The sequence below is a fragment of the Sabethes cyaneus genome, chromosome 3, assembly GCF_943734655.1.
Source record: "Sabethes cyaneus chromosome 3, idSabCyanKW18_F2, whole genome shotgun sequence".
In the NCBI taxonomy this organism is placed as follows: domain Eukaryota; kingdom Metazoa; phylum Arthropoda; class Insecta; order Diptera; family Culicidae; genus Sabethes; species Sabethes cyaneus.
Window position 1 is genome coordinate 162,864,209 of NC_071355.1, and position 16,098 is coordinate 162,880,306.

Genomic DNA, 16,098 nt, shown 5'->3' on the forward strand with positions numbered 1-16,098 from the left:
CATACTCGCATACTGGAACAGCACACAATGGCTCCGGAGCCACGTTCGATGCAGACGCGGCGGGAGCGGCAGCAGAAATTGTAGTAATCACAAATGGAGAAAACGCAATAAAAAATAAGCACAGCAATGTATGTAGCTTAGGTATGGTGGAGATCAATAGGGGAAATCAGCAAGGAAGGAAGGGGTAGAGCATAGGAATGAGTATATAAAATTTAGAACCCAATCAGCCAATTTGGAACAGCTATCCAGCAAATTGGGTGGGTCGTTCGGAGCGATTCCGAAGAAAACGAATGGGAAGTCGAAAAATTCAATTTGGCTCGTTATTTAAGCTCTTGATTTTCCTCCCCGACTCCTCGCCGAACGTTGGCGGCATCCACACGCTGCCTGGTAGACGGCGGTTGCCGTAGGGAGTCCCTAGTTCAAAGAATGGTTTTGCTGCTGATTCCACTCTTTGTGCTTGGCAATTTGTTAATTTAATTTCAATCAAAATAATCTATTTAACTCAGAATAATCGACATACAGTTAATCATTTGAAAAGGAAGAATGATCAAAAAACTTAATAAAATAAACAAAGGAAAAGGAAATTACAAATGGAAAATTTCAACACCAACCATACAAAAATGTAGGACACACTAAAGCCTTGCACATCCATAATAAGGCTGTTCGACGAACGAACACCCATTTGCTTATGCCCCCACATAATTCAGTTGCCAATCCTTCACCAATCTGAGCCTGCTTTCGTGTAGGTACCTATACGCGTTTGCGGCAGTGCTAGACTCTATTTTTTCACTGACGTGACGTGCAAGGGAAATGTGGAACATGGGAAAAACACACCGACTGGTACGCCCAGTCAATTTGTTACGAAATTGAATTTTTATTCGGTTTTTCTTGATTGCAGGTTTGGTTTCAGAACCGACGGGCCAAGTGGCGCAAGGCAGAACGACTAAAGGAGGAACAGCGAAAGCGGGGCGATGGTTCCGATCCGCAGTTATTGAATGATAAGGTAAATTGAACTGAAATACTAAATTACTACGAGAAAAAATTGGGGATAATTCCATCGAAATTTATAACCTTTCGAAACCTTGTTTCATGTTTTCCTATGCACCTTTAGCTCGAAACCGACAGCCGTGACTCTAGTCCGGATATCACCGGCGACCCGGATGACGACGATATGCGCAGTTCCAGTGCACCACCGCTGAGCCCAAGAATGGACTCAGAACCTGACAGGCCGCACTCGACCACTCAGCTGCATTCGATGACACAATCCGGTTCAAACAGTGCAGGGACGCCGTCTCCTGGTTTAAAGTGAGTCTTTAAATATCTTTCCATTCGACCGACATTAAAACCACAAACCTCGTATCTCTTATGCAGATTTTCCCAGCAGTCAGAGCTAAGTCCGACACCTTCCATGTCGGCAGACTCGCCCATCGAAGTTGGTGGGCCTATTTCGTTAACAACGTCGACACGTGCTTCGGCAGAGGACTCCAGCCCACTGCCAACTCTGGCCAGCAATAGCAACAATAATAACAACACCAGTAACGGTCCGAATTCGACTGCAGCAGCGAACGGAACTCCCAGCTTCAGCAGTCATCTCTTCGGCAGCTTCAGTGAGAGGTAGGTGCAATGCAATCCCCTATTTTCCTATTCAATGACTTCCAAAGAAAGTGCCTCTTCCGCCGGCGTTTATTCTAATGTCAGTTAAAAGCCATCCCGCTCGGGATAATAAATCTTCTTCGACTGACATTCGCATGAGAATATGCAAAAATCCTATAATTGAGATATCGCACTGGCTTGCCTTCAGCTCCCAGGCATGGAATCAGATTTTTCCAGTGACGCACTCTTGAAAAGTAATGCAATTACCTGCATCCGGAAAGTGTGCGCCTGGCACGTGGCGTGTTTGTTTCGCTCCAAATGATCTAATACGAAAACAATCATTACCCAGCAAGTCACTTTCGCTGCATTGACTGCTGCACACCCTATAGGCTTTTTGCCCTGCTGCTGGGCTGGTATGACACATCATCGCTTTGTTTAGTGTTTAACAGATGAGTTGACTCTCGAATGGAGTGCGCCCGCCGAAAGCATATGTCATTCCCGGTTTTGCAAACGATAATGCCGTGACTTTTGCGTTCTTTTCAACGGCAGTAATCCACGCAAATATACCGTTAATTGCTGTCATTCTTGGATAGGATGGGTAAATTGATAGCAACTACTGCTTCCTATATAAGCAGTGTTCATCCAGCTAAATTTAATCTTTCTGTAAGCAATATATACAGTCAGTCCACAATCATGGGCCGCACACAATTATGGGTCATTTTAGCTTTTTATGCTGTTTAATGCGTGAAAATTATACGAAGTGATTGATAAAATTGTTACTCATAAGTAGCACTAATAATTGGATCAATCATTAAGTGATATTTAAACGCTATTTAGCAGCTAAAGCTAAAATGACCCACAATTGTGTGAGGCCCATGATTGTGGCCTGACTGTAGAAGAGAACATTTCAATTATTTGTTTTTTGGGAGAAACTCACATTTAAAAAACTCCGCTAAAAGCTGTTTTCGGTAAAATTTATTTAATGTTTATTTATTATTTCTACAATTTTGATTCGAAATATTCCTTTTTGCAATAATAATGCCATGGACGGCGTTTTGTTTGTAATGATTTCATCGTTGAATGGAATTCAACGTTGAACGGAAACACAGGGAAAATATTATATTATAAAATATTCAAATAGTGCGTAAATTAATGGCCGCATTTCGAAAACAAGAGTTCTTACCGGGTTTATGCCTTAAAATATTGAACATCATCATACAGGGTGCTGGAAAAATATTGAACATCATTATAAAGGGTGTCCCACATCAAATTGCATCACGGAAGAAACGCTGTAGAAAATTATCTAATTGACCGATCCGTTTCAAACTTTCAGACAATAAAATATAACCCATTAGTAAGCTTTTGACATATTTATTTCATTCAACTGCAATACCATAACCGTATGCTCGCACCTTACGCTTAACTTCATTCAAAAAGTTTTGTACAACATCTGGCTGCAGCTTCTTCTGTACGGAAACCCACTTTTTCTTCATGTCTTCCACAGATTTAGTAACTGATTCATAATAGGCCATTAGTTCCAGTGCGTAGGGGAGGTGTGAGGAGGTCATGTCCTTGGATACGAAAGTAACCTCGTAGGGCCCTCGTGTTGCTTCAACAGAGGAAGCAGACGCTTCTGTAGACACTCCTTGAGGTAGATCTGCCCATGTACGGTCCCTGTAGTCACGAACGGTGCACTCTGTTTCCACATGAGCAGATCGCTTGCCAAATCATGTATTTCTTGGCATACATTGAAAGTTTCTGCATCCTTACTTCCTCCAGAACATCAAACTTGTGCTGGGTGGTAAAGTACAGTAATCCCGGAAGCTGCCGGAAGTCCGCCTTGACGTAAGTCTCCTCATGCATGATGAGAGATTTGAGAATTGTTTAGGCGCTTGCGCAAAATAAATTCTTGACGTTGTTTTCGGGTGACGCCATTTTGTTCAATTTGCAAAAAACTGACCGCGATGAAAATACAGTGTAAACACTCTAAACTACTTCTATCCAAATTTTCAAGAGAAAATACCAAATGGGTAATTTTCTACAGCGTTTCTTCCGTTATGCAATTTGATGTGGGACACCCTTTAGAATTCCAGAATTCACGAACGCTCTTTTCTGTTGTATTCTATTATATCACAAATCTTAGACTTCCCACTCTTTGGATGTCACAGCAACCCAAAAATAAAATATAAAATATTGAAAACTGTGACATGTACTAGCGGCCTCAGTAGGTACTACAAATGATACTACCATTACCAGGTACGGTGATGCTTTTCACTCAGTCTTACATAAAACGTCTGTCAAGTCAATGTTTGTTGAATGAACTCTTCGCTCATATACGGTTAAGGTATCAACTGTGCCCACACAAGATGTGCTATTTCTGGCTATATCTGACGAAGGATTATCGTAGAGTACCTATATCAATGCGAGTGGTTGAATGACAGTGTTTTACGAAACGCTAACGCTGAGGAAGATATATTGGTATTTTGAGGAACATTGCATGCATTTACTTGCAACAAGCATATGGCTGGCCACAATAACGTGCCTGTGAACGAAAGATTGATTTTAAATACGGAAAAATTCACGTTGAAACAGGGCCACTTCTGACACGAGGTCTTCAAAAATTAAAACTTTTGCACTTAATTGGTTGAAAATGGTTAAAAAATGAGAATTACACTTTTAATACCTCGAAACAATGAACCCCTCGTTCGCCACAAGCCGAAACACAAATGGCCGAAATAACAAATGGCATAAATTTGGTTTTTTTCCGGCTGGACAGTCAATTGGCAAAGCAAAACGACACTTTATTTTTTCTATGCCCGACGTTTCGATGTATTTGACATCTTTTTCAAGGGGTTAGAACCACGTATCGTCTTTTGTCTGGTGGCTTCTGTTGAAGGCTTAAACTAGTCACATCTACTTGCAATACTAGCATTAACCGAGTGTATCTGAACGAAATTTTGGCGGATCGTTTAAACATACACCCTGGCTGAATCGGCACACTGCTTGGCTATATATAGATATAGCCAAGCAGTGTGCCGATTCAGCCAGGGTGTATGTTTAAACGATCCGCCAAAATTTCGTTCAGATACACTCGGTTAATGCTAGTATTGCAAGTAGATGTGACTAGTTTAAGCCTTCAACAGAAGCCACCAGACAAAAGACGATACGTGGTTCTAACCCCTTGAAAAAGATGTCAAATACATCGAAACGTCGGGCATAGAAAAAATAAAGTGTCGTTTTGCTTTGCCAATTGACTGTCCAGCCGGAAAAAAACCAAATTCGTGAATCTTCAACAGTCGATAGCTCCAAGTTTATAATTGTCAAATGGCATAATATATCTAATGACCGAATCACGAACGGCCGAATCACGAACGGCCGAATCACAAATGGCCGAATCACGAATGGCCGAATCACAAAAGGCTGAAACCCGAATGGCCGAGCGTCATATTCGGCCGAAAATAATCACGGCCTTCAGACTGCACAAATGTTGGGTATATGCCGTCCTTACTCGCTGCCGCTCGGACATAACTAAGGGATAATCTCTACTGGTCAGTAAACCTAGGAAAATGCTTGCACCTAAATAGTAGTGGTTTCTGTGAGGGGGGCTGCCCCCCACCTATCAATGACGTGAATCATCACAGAGCTACGAGTGGAACAAAAGGCAATAGAGGGGAAAATTTTAAAGGTTTTTCAGGGGGATGTTTCAAATTCGCGAAGAGAAATAGATGAAAAAATTTATTCAAAATGTGTGAGGTGTCCCAAAATGAGCAATAAAAATTTTGTTGATTTAGACGGGGACATTCCGGGAAATTTCGTGATTCGGCCTTTTGCGACTCGGCCTTTCGTGATTCGACCATCTGTGACTGTTGTTGGATTTCAGCCATTCGGATTTCGGCCATTCGGTACCAGCCCTTATCGCTCAGCTTTCCGATGGTGGTCTTAAAATTAAAATCGGTTGAAGGGATTATGGCGAAAATGGCGATTCATTGATGAAATCCAACATGACAGCCCACTTTTTTTCCACTTCGTTTATAAGCCCTATCCCTCCTCTTTACAAAACGGTGTCGTTTAAACTACAAACGACATAGCAAATTCATGGTTTCATAGCAAATTTTGGAAATATCACAATAATTATATGAAAATTGTGAATCTTGCTAAAAATAACTAGTTGTATCATTTAGTTAATGCCAATGCAATTGCACACCTAATTTTATGAATGTTTCTTATAGCATTTTTTTCTCAGCTTTCCAATGGTGGTTATTAAAATGGTGATGGAGGTATTAAAATAAAAATTGGTTGGGGGGGCATGGTGAAAACGACAAGTTTTTGATAAATTCCAGATCCAAGATGGCCGCCAAAAAATTTTTTACTCCATTTGAAAGCCCTGTTGGGAAATGGTTTGACAATGCGTAAAACAGACCCCATTGTGGTCCCTACCCAAGCAACCAAAAGTTCGAATTTCACTTAAGGAACATACTTGAAAGTTCATGTTTGGTTCAAATTTAGTTCCGCAGAACTTTCTTGCTGAACAACCAGACATTACATTTGTAAACCGAACTTCATTCTTATTAAAGTACCGTTAATATCTGTAGCAACTTGAAAGTCCACATGCAGCTTGAAAGTTCAACATACAGCTTGAAAGTAACCTTAAGTTCGGATAATGGTGTCTAAGGAAGGTTAACAAGCTTTATGTATATGGAGGTATAGCTTGCTAAGCAGCTTTACACGTAATTAACCGAACTTCAAAGCTGCCTCGGGTTCGCTGCATAGAGCGCTAAGCAGCTTCTGAAGAAACTTTGGCAAAAGTTTATAAAACAGCGCTTGTAGATCTATTTTTATACTTTTCCATTTTCTACCTCCGCCTCCTCCTAACTTTTGTAAAGTCGGTTCATGCGATAAGATAGACAATTTAAAAAAAAGCCTAACTAACACCGACCGCTACTGGATTTGAACCCGAGCGTTCCTCGTTGCAAGCCTATCCTGATGCATTGCGCCATCTCTGACGCCACTAGTGACATGAATTTTGCCGATGAGTTGTTCTTAAGTGTAAGTTCGTTTCGGGGCTGTGATAAATGAGAAATTAGCACATCGAGTAAAAACGATGCAAATCGCATATTCCAGCAACGGAGCAGTGGTATGCGTCTAAGTTACCGAAAAGAAGTACTCGAGTTCAAATCCCCGAGGTTTATGTTGGTGGTGTGTGGTAAGTTACAATAAATTAATATTTATAAAAAAACAATCGATTATATTAACCGAAATTAAACACTTTAGTTAATGAGAAATGTCATGAACCTGCAAAACAGGAAGAAGTGGGAAAATATTCCCCCAATCTTTTTTGTTTTGAAAATTATTGAAGTTTCTTTTTAGGCTGAACAGTGTTCTATATAGCGACTTAAGTTAACTTTTTGCGAACTTTCTGGTTCTGTTGGAAGTTACTTTGTATTCCCTTCGAAGTTTAAACATCAAATACGAACTTGAAAGTACGGTTAATTACTTAAAAATGAAGTTGAATAGAGTTCTATTCATGATCATTTCGTTGGCTGATTAAGCCAAAAATCCCCTTTTATCGGAACTTTTGGTTACTTGGGTAGCCTCTTATCTAGCAACTCCTACCCAGACATTGTCATATAGCACAGAGACGTGTAGAAAACAAACGTGTATCTATGTAACTTGTCTCAGTCTCCTTTGTTTGCGCCTGAGCAAGTGAATATTGAGAGATGGTATATAAAATTAAGAGACATGCTTTTGGTTAGCTCTCGCACTTTGTGAGTACTGTGTTTCGAAAGCTCCCAGCAAGCACCGTGCAATGCACTGTGCTTATTACAGCTTTTTGTTTTGCAAAATTCAACCGTTAGTATGCTTATTAGTGAATCTGGTTCTAACGATACTAATATATTTTGTCAATCATGATGCAACATTTCGAGTCAATTGAAAACTTGGCTGAAGCTGAATTTTATCAACATCTTTTAAAAATGGTAATTAAAATATGATAGCAATTACGAGTAAATTACAGTCCAATGTTTAGAGAAGTATTAAGAGTTAAGTTTGCGATTACGTTTTAAGTCGTTCGTGTCCATGTTTTACACCATGCCTTCACCAAACTTAAGTACTTTCCCTAAAAAACTCTTTTAGTTTCGTCACTTGATCCCGATTCATTACGATGTTCCTTGGCGGAATACCACCTAGTTGTATGTTGAAAAACATCATCACAGAACACGGATTGAAATCCGTTACAAGTTTGGATCGGAAAGGAAATTAGCACATATAATGTGACTTATTTCAATTTTCGACAATAAAGCTCCGCAGCTTCTACAAGAGCATAATATCATATTACGATATCGTAGATAGATTCTTCCGGAATCGGTTCCAGGATTAGTTTACAGTTGACAGAGTTTTAGGTATATGAGATGAATCTAACCGAATCAATTTTTGATACCTAAGCCACTGTAGCCCATTTAAGGTCTTTCAACAGAGTTACTGGTGCAAAGTTACGTCTCCTGGGAATCATAGTTCCGGATCTTGGGCAGGTATATTCGAAACTTGATCCCAAACTGTTAGACACTTAACTGATGCTGTTCAACCCGCGATCTCTGAAGCATATTATGTGATGTCAACATTTTGTGAGAGCTTGCCCTGTTTTACCACGCAACTCTTGCTTACATTCCTGAAATATTAGAACGCCTTGCGAGCAGCCGATGCTGGGCATCAATAGCTTGGTTAACAGATTATGGCTGGATTTGATGCACCATAAAACATGAGTCCACCAATTTTGGAACGAATCATGTAATCTTCCTAAAGTCGAAATCGGATACCAACAGCTTCGCCGTGATTTCATACGGCACGCATACCTATGTGTTTATTTCGTTCTTTGTACAAGCCGACAACACGTGGTTTCCAAGGAAATGAACGTTATTGTGGTAGATCCAAGCACTGTGCTTCAAGACAGAGCTACTCAGAGACATTTCTGTGCGAGCGCATGTGCTGTATACTTGGATGTGCCTACGCTGTTTTCAGGTATCCCTTGGCTTGAAAAGCACAGCACGCAACTATCTCTTGCTAACAGAAATAGGCGCCTACTAGTCACTTTAAAATATATTGTGCAGTCTCGGCATATGTTGTGCTACACAGTAAGAGAATAGTGCTACTCCCAATGTCTGCTCCTACCCCTACCTCCACGTGGTACCAGCCGGAATACGAGCAACCTTAGCGGAGATCGGGTAACTAACCCCGGTGGAAACTAAGATCGTATACCAACAGGGGGGAAGGCACAGTGTTGTCTCGACACTGAAAGATGGCAGCCCCATCCCGAGACTCGATAGCGTAAGCCCTAGTACGGTTACCTATCTAAACCCTAAAAAACTAACAAGAATCAAGAAATACCTGCTCGGAATATTCGGCATGGACCAAGGCGACGAAATAAGGACATGGAATGGAGACTTGGTACCTGGAACTGCAGATCGCTAAACTTCGTTGGTGGCAACAGGGTGCTGCTCGATTAGCTAGAACCCCGAAAATTTGGTATCGTGGCACTGCAGGAGATCTGTCGCAAAGGCGAGAAGGTGTGGAGGATCCGTGGCGGCAAAGCCCAATTTTTCCAGAGCGGTGGAGCGACCAACGAGCTGGGAACGGGCTTCGTAGTGTTGGGCAAGATGCAGGATCGCGTAATGGACTGGAGCCAGCCTGCATAACGGCCAGCGATGCATCAACTTTGCGGCTTCCCGAGGCTTGGTGATCAAAAGCACCTTCTTTCCCCACAAAGATATCCACAAGGCCACTTGGAGATCACCTGACCAACGAACCTCGAACCAAATCGACCATATTCTCATCGAGGGCCGGTTTTTCTCGAACATCACCAACGTACGCTCCCTACGGAGTGCGGATATTGACTCGGACCACTACCTAGTATCAGTACGCTGCGTTCAAAACTATCGGCGGTTTATACCTCGCGACAAAGTCGCTCTCCTCGGCTACACATTCGGCAACTAGACAACCCGCGAACTGCTGAAAACTACGCGCAACTGGATGAAACTCTGCCTTCCTCTGTGGAGCTAGATGCTTCGACCCTCGAAAACGGATGGAGTAGTATATGCTCGGCCGTCAACGAGGCCGCAACCGCGGTGCTAGGTGTGAAAACCTCGAGTGCACGAAACGATTGATTTGACGGGGAATGCCAAGAAGCGATAAAGAGGAAAAAAGAGCTTGGGAAAGCTACCTGAGCATATCCACGAGAGAGAATTTGGCCAAGTATCGACGAGCGAGGAATGAGTTGACCACGATCCTGAGGAGGAAAAAGCGTCAGAAGGAGGACAGAGATCGTGAGGAGCTAGAACAACTATTCCGGGCTAATGACACCCGCAAGTTTTACGAGAAAGTGAACCAAACTCGCAAGGTCCACACACCAAAACCTGACATCTGTAGGGACAAGGGAGGGGATCTAATCACAAACGAGCGCGAGGTGGTCGCCAGGTGGAAGCAGTTCTTCAATGAGCACCTCAACGGCGACATAGCAGCAGGAAACGCAATGGAAGTTAACCTCGGAGTACCTACAAACGACAATAGCGTACCGGCTCCCGATTTCGAAGAGATCCGACGAGAAATCGGTCTGCTGAAGAATAATAGAGCCGCCGGAAAGGACCGACTCCCGGCAGAACAAAAATGGCCAAGAACCGCTAGCAACGACACTTCACTGGCTGATTTCGAGGAACTGGGAAGAAGAGAAAGATGGAAGGCGTAGTCTGTCCCATCTACAAAAAGGGCGACCGGTTAGATTGCTGTAATTACCGCGGCATCACGTTGGTGAACGCCGTGCAAACATACGTGCATTTGCCGTCTTTTAACGAAAGGTGTTGCGGACTATTTTTGGTGGAGTACATACGGAAAGCGGAGAGTGGCGGAGGCGTATGAATCACGAGCTACAGGCGCTGCTTGGAGAGATTCCCATCGTACACCTGGCGAATGTTGGGAGACTACGGTGGGCCGGCCACGTCGCAAGGATGCCGGACGACTGTGTAGTGAAATCCGTTCTCTTCAAGAACCCCACCGGCACCAGGAATAGAGGGGCTCAACGTGCTAGATGGCTCGACCAGGTTGAAGCTGACTTGCGTGTGTCGACACGCACAACGAATTGGGGACGAGTAGCCCAGGACCGAGTACAATGGAGAGGAATTCTTGATACGGCAAGAGCCACCCCGGCTCTCGGCTGAATAAGTAAGTAAGTTAAAAGCCCTGTTCTTCTTCTTTACAAACCGGGTCATTTGTTAGTTATTTCATGGTCATTTGTTAGTTGTTTCAAATTTACGAAATATCACATGATATAGATCTCAAAAAGCAAGCACCGCCTAGCCGAGATTCGAACATACGACGACTGGTTTGTTAGACCAGCATCGTACCTCGAAGCTAACTAGGCAGCTTGAGTGAAATAGATCTTAAGATTTATTCAAAATTCAACATTTTTGGAACTGTTAGACCCCTTGGCGAACGAATTTTTGACTAATCTAATACATCTTCTTACTTCTAACAGCATAAAGCCGGGGTGACTCTTGCCGTATTAAGAATTCCTCCCCTCTGTACTCGGTCCAGAGCTACTCGTCGCCAATTCGATGAGCGTCTCTACACACGCAAGTCGGCTTCAACCTGGTCGAGCCATCTAGCACGTTGGGCCCTTCTATTTCTGGTGCCGGTGGGATTACTAAAAAGAACGGATTTCTATGCTGTAGAATCGTCCGGCATCTTTACGACGTGGCTGGCTCACTGTAGTCTTCCATCTTTTCCCAGCTATACGATGAGAATCTTTCCAAGTAGTGCCTGCAACTCGTGGTTCATACGTCTACACCACTCTTCGCTTTCTGTTTGTACTCCACCAATAACAGTTCGCAACACCTTTCATTCAAATATGCCAAGTCTTCCGTAAGCAAAGTTACTGTCTAAAATCTATAGACGACTAGCTTTATCAATTATAATTAGTATTTTGTACACCATCAGCTTTGCGCGGCGGCGTATGCTTCTTGACCAAAGCGTCTTGCGGAGGAAAAAGTAGGCTCGATTTCTCCTTACTCGGCGGTGACTAGAGATCCCGAATATACCCCGCTTACGATTCTTTTAGTTATATCAACGTATTAATGACTGAAATTAGTCATATAATAGCCAGCCCAACTGTTTTATAACATGCAGGCTACTGGGGTATGAACCCATCAACCACTTCCAGTTCATCACCGTCAGAAGTCACTGATCGTGGGAGACGCAGGTTTTTTCCCTGGAGCCTCTTCCTACCATATGTTTGGGTTTCGACGCATTCATTTGGAAGCCAATCCTCCTAGCTTCCGTGTTTAGTCCGGAGTAGCCTTCCCAAGGTTTCTAGTAATGATATCGAGCTCGTCTGCGAGAAGGCTAGGAGTTTGCTACTTTTACTGAATATCGTTCCTTTCGTTTCGATGCCCGTAGTAAGGTTGAATAATATACAGGACTGTCGATCTACTTTTTTTTGTTAAATTATAGTCACTTTAACACTTTTAGGTCATTCGTGACTTCTGTGAGGTTGCGATTTGAACCCGGGTCCTCGGCGTGAGAGGCGTGAATGCTAACCAAATCACCGGGACTGACAACTAGTTCATCTACTTGTCGCGATTCGGAAGGACTCGAAAGTTCCCCAGAAACATGCACGTAGCACATCACTCGCACCATGGTAACTTTGATCAGCCGCATCAGTTTATTCGGAAAACCGTTCTCGTTTATTATCTGCCATAGCTGTTCGCGCTCGACTGTATCGTATACTGCTCTGAAATCCACGAAAATATGAGATGTGAACACGTTGTACTCCGGACATTTCTGGAGGATTTGACGGCGGGTGAAAATTTGATTCGTAGTTCATGGGGATCTGGCTATTGGGGATAGACGACGTAACGAAATCTTGGAGAGCACCTTGTATGCGGCATTGACCACCGTACTTTCTTACTTAGTTGGCCTAACTCCTCCATCTAATACGGTCCATGGCAGCTGGTCTACAGTTCTGCGGGCAGCCAATGTTCACCAGATCTCGCTCCACCTGGTCTTGCCACCTCGCTCGCTGCGCCCCTCTTCGCCTTATTCCTTTCGGATTCGATGTTAAAACCATTTTTGTAGGATAGTTGTCCGGCATTCTAACAACATGTTATGCCCGTTTAGGTTTAGCCACTTTCTGAATACTGGGTACTGTCGTAGAAACGCACGAGTTCGTGGTTTATTCTTCGCCTTCATACACTGCTCTCTTGCATGGTGCCGTTCGAAAACTCCGAGTGCCTACAGGTCCTCTTTTAGCAATGTCGACGTTTCATGCTCGTAGAAGACAATCGATCTAATTAGCGTATTGTACGATGTGCATTTTGTACGGATGCTCAGATTGTTCGTCCGCAACTGTTTGTGGAGTCCGTAGTAAGCATAACTTTCGTCGATAATACGCTTTTTAATCTCTTGGCTGGTATTGTTGTCCTCTGTTGCCAGTAACCCAAGGTATACTAACTCGTCGACTACCTCCACGTCATCTCCGTCGATTAACACGGAACTGCCTAAGCGGGCCCTGTCTCACTCGGTTTCGCCCGCCAGCATATATTTCGTTTTAGACCTATTTATCTTCAGCGAATCTTCTTTGTTTCACCTTTGAGTCTGGTGCACTAATCCTCCACCGCCTCAAATGTGAATTGACTTGATTTATTGAAAATCGTACCCCGTATTTCGATCGCCGCTCATATATTGTAGTACCTTCAAGCGCAATGTTGAATAGCAAACATGAAAGACCATCTGCTTGTTGAAGTTCCCTGCAAGATTCTAATTGCTCCGACTATCGATCCAAGATTCTCACACAGCACTGGATCCTTTCCATCGCAGCCATGGTAAGTCTAGTAAGCTAATCCGGAATCCGGATCCGGAATGTTTTTACATTTTTGAAGGCAATTGTCGGTGAAATTCCACAATACCGATCACACAATTTGGTTTCTGAAACACTTGAAAGTCGGTTTAAGCAAATCGTTTTTCATTTTTGGCTATGACACGTTACTTAGTCTACAACTTCAATTCTCATGCAAACACTGTAGCATCCCTCTATTATGCCAGAAACGTTTACGGCATGGCAAGCGCCATATTCGCGAGAGACCGGCGCCCGCCAGTCCACACGGAGATAGCAAAAGACAGGCTCGTCCCTCATCCAGTAGTGCTTAGCACCGACGACGGGGGTCGCTCCGGTGAGGGATATTATGTTATGCTTGTCAGAATCGATTCGAATCAAATTTTAATGCACCTGTTCAAGTTCTGCACATTTTATACAAATCCAAGTGCCGTGATGGTTTCGTTTTGGGACATCGAGAAAAGGAGAAAAAGAATTTGCATGTGATGTGATCGATTTTCTGTCTCTTTTTCTGAAGCAGGCGGGCGAATCGTGACGCACGAACGGCAACCAAATCAGTGCCGGAGCGCGTATTTCCCCGGTCCCTCTCCAGGGAGCATAGCGATAGACGTTATCAATTTTTATCAAATCATTTATCTTTCATCCACTGGATTTCAATTTCCATTTCACCGGATTTGGCTTCGGGGATTCAGCTCTGTTTGACTGAATAGTAATGTTGAATGCTGTAGCTGAAATTAATCCAATTTACTGATATTTTTTGATGAAGTAAGTTTTAGGCTAGTATAGTTAAATACAAGTGTGTCACATAACTCCAATTTATAAGCCATTTGAAAATGATTCTCATGATACAAAAAAAATATGCTCAGGCTCACTCATCGCACAAGCGATACAGTAATGATGATGTGCTTCACACTGCCACTGGAGTACGACGAGAGAACGTAGAATAAAAATGAACACAAACGTAATTTCCTGAAAATATATTAACCTTTTATTTTATACCGTAATTCGTGTTGAGAAAATTTAATTTGAGGGAAATTGCTTTTCGTCGAGGTAAATATTTACTTTGGTCTATCAGAATGTAACATGTGAGAAGGAGAAAAATTTACGCTTTCTGGTGTGACTATGTTTACTGATTTACAAAATGATTAAACGTTATCTTTTAGATTATTTACCAATTATTCGTTTTTATTCCTTTTCAGCAATGGAGGATTTCGTCCGGTTTTGGATAACGGACAACCGAGAACTACCCCGCCACTATTTCTTCCCCCTCACCTTGCTTCGCTTGGGTCACAATTTGCCCCACCATTATTTCCAAATCTTAAAGGTATTCTACTCAATATCAACCTATTTCAGCCGTTTATATTCTGTTGTTGTTTTCACTATTTCAGCCGCCTTTCCCAGTTTGTGTTCATGCTGTCCGGTAAAGTCCCCAATCACTTCCGGATGCTCGACGGCCAGCTCGTCACCCAGCTGCACGACTTTGTCGCACTCGCTTGCTTCAGCTGGTACCACAGCAACGAACAGCAACAGCGGAGTAGCTGACCCACGCTCATCCTCCGTAGCCGAACTCCGACGGAAAGCCCAAGAACATTCGGCAGCTTTGTTGCACTCGCTGCAAGCGGCCGCGGCTGCAGGATTAGCGTTTCCGGGGTTTCACTTGCCACCGTTGTCATTGCATTCGGCACTCAGCGGTGGCCGTAAGCCTAGCGATTTCATCAGTGACCTCTCGATGCACCACCACTTGAGCAATCACGCCGCAGGACTGACCGCGCTCGGCGGGACGCCAAATCTAAACAACAACAGCCCGAACAGCACCAACCACAACAACCCCTCGAATGTGGGAGAAATGTCACCAGGCAGCAGGCACAGCGGTGATAAATCCATCAGTGATTAAAAGATTACGAATGAACGGTTCAAAGCAATTGTGATGATGAAGATGATGTTCAGTGTCGAAGGAAATAATGTAAATACTTAATTACCATTAATTGGTAAAGGAAGCCTTCTCCCATTTGTACCGTTTCGGTCCTAGTATATAACGCAAATTAGTGTTTAGTAATAAAGTTTATTAATTGCAATAACATTTAGTATTACAGCATACGTTCATTCTCATTATCCGTCATAATTAATTACTTAAATTAATTTATCGCAGTGAAAAAAATTACTAAATAAATGATATTATTGGTAACCGAAAGACAATTATTGAAAATGTATTCACTGAATAAAAAACAACCAAATCGTTTATTCCAGGCTCAATCGAATAACAATTAATGATCCTACAGAACTATAAAAAATATATGTAAATAACACATGGAACACATAAAAGCACAAGCCAAACAAAATCAAAACTAGCAGTTATATAACAAAAGGAAGTTAGTAGAATTAGCAGAAGCAATGAGATAGTTGTGTACAGAGGTTTTGCTTGATGAATTCCAAGCTGAGTGTATGTTTAAATAATTAGCTAAACGGCCAACCGCAGTCACGCAGATAATAAAGTGAACTTCCAAACGTAAGAGGTTGATTAAATTCATTCATCCGAAAGCAAAGCAAACCAAAGCATTGTGTAAAAACGTCTTCAAGGCTTGAACCTTCTTTATCGACAACTTTGCAGCCATATTTTAAAGTACAGGACA

The 16,098-nt window shown here is 42.7% G+C and overlaps 1 protein-coding gene across 1 annotated transcript in view; it reads left to right on the plus strand.

Moving 5' to 3' along the window:
• LOC128742536 (uncharacterized) overlaps positions 1 to 15,362 on the plus strand; it is a 41,292-nt gene extending 25,930 nt beyond the window's left edge. The window contains exons 4-8 of the mRNA XM_053838935.1: positions 899 to 1,003; positions 1,112 to 1,305; positions 1,372 to 1,614; positions 14,668 to 14,792; positions 14,857 to 15,362. Of these exons, the coding sequence (XP_053694910.1) occupies positions 899 to 1,003; positions 1,112 to 1,305; positions 1,372 to 1,614; positions 14,668 to 14,792; positions 14,857 to 15,362 (1,173 nt within the window). The remainder of the gene's footprint in view (positions 1 to 898; positions 1,004 to 1,111; positions 1,306 to 1,371; positions 1,615 to 14,667; positions 14,793 to 14,856) is intronic.
• Positions 15,363 to 16,098: the final 736 nt, after the last annotated feature.